Here is a 9,526-nt window from a genome sequence, read left to right as displayed (position 1 = left end):
AAGTCACCTTCATGTAGTCCTATTTGATTGGAAAGCCGGTTAGCAAGGCAGATGTTGTGCCAAGACATGAATTCTACACCATGAAAACCCAAGAACATACAATTGGTGGACCATTATACATGAAGTCACATTAGAACACAAAATTCATCTCCCCACCTGTCCCGGTGTACTTAGCACTTTAGGAGGGTACCAAGGAGAATTTTGAGAGTCTGTGTAACCAACATTCTCTGTAAGCAAGGGGTATGTGCCGGACCTCTTCCCACTGGTATTGTATTGGCAACCTTCAGTCTCGAAAGACTATGGTATCGCGCTCTGAAAGGTGGTTCTGGCACAGCGTCTAGTGTGGCTGAAAAGGCCAATCCGGGAGAGACAATCCCTTCCACACCGGGAGCAAGTGCAGTCTGTCCCTGGTCTGTCTCCCTGGCTATGGGCCTTCCTTCTTTGCCTCTTAGCCTCAGACTGTTGGCAAAGTGTCTCTTCAAGCTGGGAAAGGCCATGCTGCACAGCCTGCCTCCAAGCGGGCCGCTCAGAGGCCAGGGTTTCCCACTTGTTGTGGTCCATCCCTAAGGCCTTCAGATCCCTCTTGCAGATGTCCTTGTATCGCATACAATCTCTTTAATGTTAAAGACCAAAACAAGACATTGTAAGCACAAAGTATATATTTATATCATGTAAAACAAAAAAGCAATTAAAAACGTATTACATAAAAGAAAAATAATGTAACAGAATTTACTATGGTACCTAACAGAGGCATGCTCTTATAGCTAGAGAAAATATAACATTCATAACTATATATATATATTTTGAAAAAAGTTGTGTTTCAGAGTTCTCTAATAGAAAACATTTTAAAATATGGAGGTCTTTTCTCCCTAAAGAAAGAAAGTGTCATTATACTTTAGACAGATACACACCTGCCTCGTGTATAAAACCCCTATGATTGCAAATGAAGTCATTTTAATATGGATTCTTCGGATGTGCAAAAGCTAGGTTACCGTTAAATCACTCTGAAATTCTCTCCTCCTCTTGCATTGCTCGAGCTCCAACACTGATTGGTACAATTTTTGATCCATGCGATTTATAGCAACGGTATATATCCCAAAGCAGTTCTGCTGCCAGACATAAAAGAATTCATAAGTTTCCATTGCATTCTGAACACACTGTATTTAAAAAAAAAATCTAGAAGCTATAAAGTTAGGACAGTGATCTGTTCAAATATATACACCAATCAATATAAAATACTACCCATAACACTTTCTTTTTTTACATTTCAATGGAAAAAAAGTTGAGCCACTTTGTCAAGTGATATAGTTTCAAAAAGCAAAAAGAAAAAATCCAATCAGTCTGATTTGTTTTCTCCTGCCAACAGTACAAGTTATCTCTAAGGCACATTTCCCATCAAATGAAAAGGCTTAAAAAGGAACTGTAGTTAACTTTTGCATAAACAAGCTTAGTGTTAGAGAAATTCAAGAATTCCCAGTTTTATGTTGGTACCTCTCCAGCAGTGCTACTCAAATACAGTATAAGCTGTGTAGTGTATGAACAACCAAGTTTTTTTCTCTCCCCCCCCCCTCCCAGATTCCAACTTTAAAGCTGTTGGTAAAATAGAAACTGTTTCTGTGCATCTCTATGCAATATCCAGGACATGATGCTCAAAATAGATATAAGTGGTCCTCTGCATACAAATGGACAAACCAAATGTAGGAACTCTGAATTTCTCACTTTTCTACATTTACACAACTACTCAAAATCCATTTATATTAAAAAGGGAGGGAAGACTAAGTATTTTCTTAACGGGGCATGATCAGTTTGTATTGCCCTCTCTAAAGGCTGACAAGATATTGCAGAAGATAAAGGGGTCCCGTTCAGCTGCTACACACAGGCTAAGCTCTAGGATTCATCTGTTAATTTCACCACTGTATGAACTACAGCAGCCAATAATTTCAATCACGTTAACATCTTCTAGGTTGATAACCTGCAAACCAAATTTCAGCCTGAAAAGTTGGGTGATGGCCAAGTTATAAACCTTTGAAAATAAGGACATCTACAGACCGGTGCCCTTCAACAGACCTGTACAGCACAGTCCTAAGCAGTCCTTATTCAGAAATTCTATTATGATCAGTGGGCTTACTTCCAGGTAAGTATGCATAGGCTGCAATCCTAAGTACACTTACCTGGAAGTAAGCCCACTGAGTCAAGTACTCACTGGTGCCTATGCATTTTTAAAAAACAATAAACTTCATAGCTTATACCGTAACATTGATACATGCTCATTTTGTTCACTTAAAAATACTCTTTGGAAAACATGTCACAAGTCCTGCAGGCAACTTCTAGGACAATCATCTCCTGTTAAAGGTAATGGGATCGAGATGTACTCACTTCAACATCAGTGCTAATTTCTACAACTAAAGTACTTTTCTACTTGCTCATTTCACCACCTAACACATATCTTTACAGTCTTCTATATGCACCATGGGCTTATTCATCAGTGTGCCTTGATGCACCTTAACAATAGTGTTTTCACTGGAGGAATTGTAAACTTGGATGACAGTGCAGACGATATCATGAAAGTAACTACAGGAAAGCAGTTCTCCAATTTTCATCTATCAGGGACTTCAGAATCTCAACCCATTCATTTTATCAACATTAAAAAGCTCTCCCAACAATGGTAAGAGCTGTCCCTTGGAGGAAGGAAAAAAGATAGTGTATAGTTTGCTGTGCTTAATACTCTTTATAAAAGCTATACAGTTAGCCACCCTTAAGCGGCAATCCTAAGGGCACTTAGATGGACAAAAAATAACTGGAACTAACAGTCAAATAAGTGTATTTAGGAATACAGTTCAATAAGAGTTACAGTTTTTAAAATCTGCCCTAGGAAAATCTTTGCTGCATATCCTGGCACAGGTGTGAAAGATAAGCCACCAGTCTTTCAGTCTACATTCAAAGCTATTTTAAAAAAATGTTATAAGCAAAACATAGAACTACAGATATTTACTGGCTATGTGGCTACACTAATCGAGTATAAAAAAAATCAACCATTTCAGACTTAAATAAGACTAGGCGAAGTCAGGAAATTTAGATTTCACTATTTAAACAGGAAAAAAAACACAAAACCAACTCTCTAAGCTACTGCTATAATAATAAAGTCTAGAACTTGAAAGAAAAAGATAAGCTAGGACAACAATCAAGATTAATAATGATCTTATGTAAAATGAATCATGATTTATGGTGCCATAAAATGTGAACAAGCTAACAGGGCAACTAATAAGTCATGAACAATAGGCATAATTCAGCAAAACCTCACTGCCATGCAACTTGCATTCAATTTTAATGGTGATCAAGCAGCCACGGTGCCTGGTGCATTGCGCCCATCGTTAAAAATATTGTACGGCCTTGTTCTGATCCTTATCTCCAAATCAGTACTGATTTCTGTTTTTAATCAGGTACATCATTTTTGGCTTACAGGACCAAGTCAGTCATGGTTTTACCATTTGTCACAGGCAACACAGCACACAAGCAGCGCCAGCCACAAATGGGAACGTGCTTGAATTAAACTCAATGAAATCCATATTATTAGATAAAAGGATAAGCAAACAGAGAGTAGGACAAAAGGAATGACAGTCATCATCCAACACACAGAGCTGGGCTAACTCCCTTGCCACTTTCCCATCTCTTCCCTCCACCATGTTGAACAGTAGTTGCAACAGCAAAAAATTAAAAAAAAATATTGTCTAATTCTTCAGAGTCAACTGTGAAAGAGGTCAGCAGTATAACAGCAGCGATTGGACAAGGAAGAACAAAACATTGGATGAAAAGAATCTGGAGTATTTTGTTCATTTACTTGTTTTCCTCTCTGATCATACGCCAAGAAGCTCTTGCTGCACAGGCTTGTTTTCCGCATCAGGTACAGGTCTTATCTCCTTAGATCCTTCAAAGATTTCAAACTCCATCTCCCTGAGGCCCCTATAACCAAGTAAGAAAGCTTTCTTTATCTAGCTTGGTGGCTGCCAGTACAGACTCCATGTCATTAAGGATATCAGAACTCAAAGCCTCCTGTAGGCTGGGCATCAGTTCCTCTCCTTCTATGTTCATTGCATCTCCTTCCAGGGTCCCAAGGTCCACGTTTGTCCCTGGAATGGCTTCAAGGTAGTCTGGAAAACGGTTCTGGTGGGAGGGGATGTTGCTTTGGTTGATGCTGTCACCTACATACGATTAGAATGGATGAAAGAGTATTAGATACTTCAAAAATCACTAAGTAATTTGATCAGCATGAACTGAAGACTTGGTCCTGTAGTGGCTAGGAAGTGGGATACACCATACATACACAAACCCCCAAAACTCAAAAAATCTCCTGGCAGACCCAGCCTCTCCTCAACTTTGCACCCTTCTGTTTCTTGGAGCGCAATAAAGCAATGACCAAGAGCTGGGGAGCTAGTAATCATTAGGAACAGAACAGTGGGGTCCAACCTTTTTTGGTAAGCATGTCACAAGCCTAGATTAAATGCGGGAATGCACACCACTTTGGTGTACTCATATGCAGCTCCTCCTATCTTGCTACAGTTTCAGCTCCAAGCTGCTGCACTAGGAAGTGAGAGTAGAGACTAGATCGTGTTCTGGCCAGACCCATAGGTCCCCTGCTGCTTTCCAGACATAGCACACATCCCTGCAGCATGGGCCACCTGTGGCACCCTGTTGCAAGCTGGTTACTCATGTAGCAGCAGGAGTATGGAAGAGGAATTTCCTCATAGAGACAGCAAAATTCTGGAAGCCACCTCATCCCTTCTACTGTTCTGGCGGTGGTGTAGCTGGAGGGGGAGCCTCAGCCAGCGGGCAAGCAGCCCTTCCCTTTGGAGGCATTCCTGGCGGGGGGAGCAAAACGGAGCCGTAGGCAAGAGCTGCGCTAAGGCTCCCCGCCAGGTTGGGTGCTCTGCCCCCTCCAGCTATGCCACCATGTACTGGAGAACATAAGCAATCACTTCATTCATCAAAATATTCCTGGTAGCTACAACAGGATATGGCACCAAAAATCATTATCTTCTGAGCATTTAACAGGTGAGCACTGGGAAACATATGCTTAGTTTAAGAATTCTGTCCTCTGAACTCCACATTCTTTACTGAAAGCTCCAACATCTGATCAGTTGCAATGAACATCCCAATCTTGTTTTTCTCACTTATTACAGTTGAACAAGGTAGATATTTCCAATTCCAAATGCTTTAACAGTATTTGAGCCACTGGCTAAGATGCAGCTTTAAACACATAATGCCAGTGGGAAGAAGGGCAGGAGAATTTTTACTACAGAGGCAGGAAGTATGCAATATTTGTGGCACAGCAGTATCCAGGCCATGCTGAATGTCTTCACATTCGCAATCACATCAAACAAGGGCCAGGACAGCCTTTAGAAATCCATAAAAATAAAACTGGTCAACAAGCTCCAAAATAAACTGGCTGGGCTTTAAGATGCTATGAGACTTGGTTTTAAAAACTGAGCTGAAGATAATAATGGTGCAGTTCTTCAAAAGATAAGCAACCCAAAAGGTCTTTATTTTTCTCAGGCCAGGGACTTTTTCTTTAGTGGAAAGAATAAAAATCCACTCAGACTGCCAGACTAACATCCACAAATGGTATACTTGTGTGCTGGACCAATTCTTTTCGATTAAAAAAAAAAGAGTAAATTTTAATTGTGAGCCGCCTTGAGTGTTCTTCTTGAGTGGATAGAAAGGCAGGATATAAACAGGATATATGTGGGACCCGGGAAACTATAGGCCGGTCAGCCTAACATCTATACCGGGTAAGATGGTAGAATGCCTCATCAAAGATAGGATCTCAAAACACATAGACGAACAGGCCTTGCTGAGGGAGAGTCAGCATGGCTTCTGTAAGGGTAAATCTTGCCTCACGAACCTTATAGAATTCTTTGAAAAGGTCAACAGGCATGTGGATGCGGGACAACCCGTGGACATTATATATCTGGACTTTCAGAAGGCGTTTGACACGGTCCCTCACCAAAGACTACTGAAAAAACTCCACAGTCAGGGAATTAGAGGACAGGTCCTCTCGTGGATTGAGAACTGGTTGGAGGCCAGGAAGCAGAGAGTGGGTGTCAATGGGCAATTTTCAGAATGGAGAGAGGTGAAAAGCGGTGTGCCCCAAGGATCTGTCCTGGGACTGGTGCTCTTCAACCTCTTCATAAATGAGCAGTGAAGTGGCTAAGTTTGCAGACGACACCAAACTTTTCCGAGTGGTGAAGACCAGAAGTGATTGTGAGGAGCTCCAGAAGGATCTCTCTAGACTGGCAGAATGGGCAGCAAAATGGCAGATGTGCTTCAATGTCAGTAAGTGTAAAGTCATGCACATTGGGGCAAAAAATCAAAACTTTAGATATAGGCTGATGGGTTGTGAGCTGTCTGTGACAGATGAGGAGATAGATCTTGGGGTGGTGGTGGACAGGTCGATGAAAGTGTCGACCCAATGTGCGGCGGCAGTGAAGAAAGCCAATTCTATGCTTGACATCATTAGGAAGGGTATTGAGAACAAAACGGCTAATATTATAATGCCGTTGTACAAATCTATGATAAGGCCACACCTGGAGTATTGTGTCCAGTTCTGGTCGCCGCATCTCAAAAAAGACATAGTGGAAATGGAAAAGGTGCAAAAGAGAGCGACTAAGATGATTACGGGGCTGGGGCACCTTCCTTATGAGGAAAGGCTACGGCGTTTGGGCCTCTTCAGCCTAGAAAAGAGACGCCTGAGGGGGGACATGATTGAGACATACAAAATTATGCAGGGGATGGACAGAGTGGATAGGGAGATGCTCTTTACACTCTCACATAACACCAGAACCGGGGACATCCACTAAAATTGAGTGTTGGGCGGGTTAGGACAGACAAAAGAAAATATTTATTTACGCAGCGTGTGGTCGGTCTGTGGAACTCCTTGCCACAGGATGTGGTGCTGGCGTCTAGCCTAGATGCCTTTAAAAGGGGATTGGACAAGTTTCTGGAGGAAAAATCCATTATGGGGTACAAGCCATGATGTGTATGCGCAACCTCCTGATTTTAGAAATGGGTTATGTCAGAATGCCAGATGCAAGGGAGGGCACCAGGATGAGGTCTCTTGTTATCTGGTGTGCTCCCTGGGGCATTTGGTGGGCCACTGTAAGATACAGGAAGCTGGACTAGATGGGCCTATGGCCTGATCCAGTGGGGCTGTTCTTATGTTCTTATATAAACCTCTTAAATAAATAAATAAATAAATAAATAAATAAATAAATAAATACCCCCAAGCAGCTCAGAATTTGCCAAGGAAAAATTCAAATGAAGCAGGACAACTGTGCAAAGTAATTTCAACGTTACCCAGAAGTGTGTATTTCCCTCTTCCCCTTGGCTACTCAAGACACGAAGATGAAAAGCATCCTATCAAAGTGCAACTGGAAGGAAACGAACCTGTATCCATTTCATCGACACTGTTGAGGAAGTCATCTGGAGTTCTGGGAACACTGTAGCTGCTCATGCTGAGGCCACTGTCTGTGCTCTCATCTCTCGAATGATAAGTTCCACTGCAAGAAAATAGGCACAGAATTTTAAACCAGAATGTTAAACCTCCCTACCCCCCCAATCCAACTGCAAGGACCCTGCAACCATTCATGACTGAAGGCATTTGCTTGCACCAAAAGAACTTGAATTCTGCTTTTATCATAATAGGAGGGACACTTTAATAAAAATAAAAAAGCAAAAGTTCTCCAAATCCTCAACTCTGGGTCCAATTGCAATTTCAGAACTACAACTCCACATAAACTCAGTGGCGAAAGGTACTTGCATTTGGGGTATTTCAGGCAACAGATGACGTAGGGACAGGGATTTTCATCCCCATGCATTTTGTTATAGGGATCTAGTTGGGCCAAGCTATTTCTATCAGGATAGGAACAGGAAAAATTAGAATTCAGATGTTAAGCTCATCATTGAAGACTGATCATGAACTAAAAGTGAAATAAAGGGTAAGAGATAAGGCTTGCCCTACATGGAAACATGCCTGGGAATTGGAGTGGGGTAGGGCGGAGAACTGACAATCTCTTTTGGGATCCTTAGCATGTTTTTGTTCTTTAAAGACTCCCTTCCTCAGACAGTGTGTCTTTCCAAGACAAAGTTATTCCCACCCTCCCCCCAAAAGTAAATGTGTCAGTCTCCAAAACCCATCCTAAACCACGTGGACTATAAATTCAAATAAATATAAGTAGTGATGATGATGACAACAGGTGGAACCAATTCAGCAAATATGCATAGTTGGCAACCTTCAGTCTCGAAAGACTATCGTATCGCGCTCTGAAAGGTGGTTCTGGAACAGCGTCTAGTGTGGCTGAAAAGGCCAATTCGGGAGTGACAATCCCTTCCACACTGGGAGCAAGTGCAGTCTGTCCCTGGTCTGTCTCCCTGGCTATGGGCCTTCCTTCTTTGCCTCTTAGCCTCAGACTGCTGGCCAAGTGTCTCTTCAAATATATGCACAATATGCACAATACACCATACATCTGGTGTATACATTATAAGAGAAACATTTTGGGGTTTTTTTTTTGGGGGGGGGGGGAGTTCTGACCACAGTGGAAAATAGATAATGCCCAGAGCAGCAACAGCAAGTCTACATCTTTCTTGACAATGAATATAATCTGCATCTCCTTTGCATGATGTGGCAAGACAGCCAGTTAGCGATTGGGATGGTTTACATAAGCTGCGATATTCCCAGCTGGTATCATTTAAGAACAATATACTAGGTCCTGAAGCTGTTGATCAGATTCAAAGAACTGGATGCCATGATAACCCACCCCATCTCCACAGTCCCTGCTTGGTTGTCTTTGTTCCAAAATTTAACAGTACTACAACATGGCACCATACTATTTGTGACAGTGCCTTACACTGCATCAAACAATTGGTCAGTATCATGGACTAGCTCTTCAGAACCTGCAACTCTCTGCATTCAAAGCACATTCACTGCCACTGAGCTTCCGTTCTGTCCTGAAGGTTATTAGGACTCAGTTGCCCTACTGAGACACCAGATCAGTGGTTCTTGTTTTAGTGATGGCTGCACGCATGGCTACACAGCTCATTAAAGGTAGGCAATGGGGGAGATAGAAAGGCAAAGTTATACATAACTTTTATGTATTGTACGTAAAAAGTTATGTACATAACTTTTTATTCTATTTTAAGTTATACATAAAATAGAAAGCTTTATTGGAAAATACAGAATTTCCCCATGTATTCCAGTGTTTTGCCTTCTTTAGGGACAAAGCTAATATGTTCCACTTATTATGGTGCTGCTAAAGCACTGTGGCTAGGAGACTGAGGGCCCAATCCTATCCAATTTTTCAGCACCGGTGCAGCCGTGTCAGAGGGGCATGTGCTACAACCTATGGTGGGGAGGCAGTCATAGAGGCCTCCTCAAAGTAAGGGAATGTTTGTTCCCTTACCTTGGGGCTGCATTGTAGCTGCACCAGTGCTGGAAATTGGATAGGATTGGGCCCTAAGCCTGTGAAATAGGATT

General features: G+C 42.0%; 1 protein-coding gene across 8 annotated transcripts in view; it reads right to left on the bottom strand.

Annotated features, from left to right (window-relative positions):
• Positions 1–675: 675 nt before the first annotated feature.
• The window catches only part of YAP1 (Yes1 associated transcriptional regulator), a 134,043-nt gene continuing 125,192 nt past the window's right edge, over positions 676–9,526 (bottom strand). For all 8 annotated transcript variants that reach the window (XM_066619955.1, XM_066619957.1, XM_066619956.1 and 5 more), the window contains 2 exons: positions 7,441–7,553; positions 676–4,199 (listed from right to left, as the gene is read on the bottom strand). In XM_066619955.1, coding sequence (XP_066476052.1) covers positions 3,961–4,199; positions 7,441–7,553 — 352 coding nt within the window. In that variant the 3' untranslated portion in view covers positions 676–3,960. The remainder of the gene's footprint in view (positions 4,200–7,440; positions 7,554–9,526) is intronic.

Source organism: Tiliqua scincoides, chromosome 3 (genome assembly GCF_035046505.1).
Source record: "Tiliqua scincoides isolate rTilSci1 chromosome 3, rTilSci1.hap2, whole genome shotgun sequence".
NCBI lineage: Eukaryota > Metazoa > Chordata > Lepidosauria > Squamata > Scincidae > Tiliqua > Tiliqua scincoides.
Note: the sequence above shows the minus strand (reverse complement) of the source record. Positions and strands in the feature narration are given on the sequence as shown.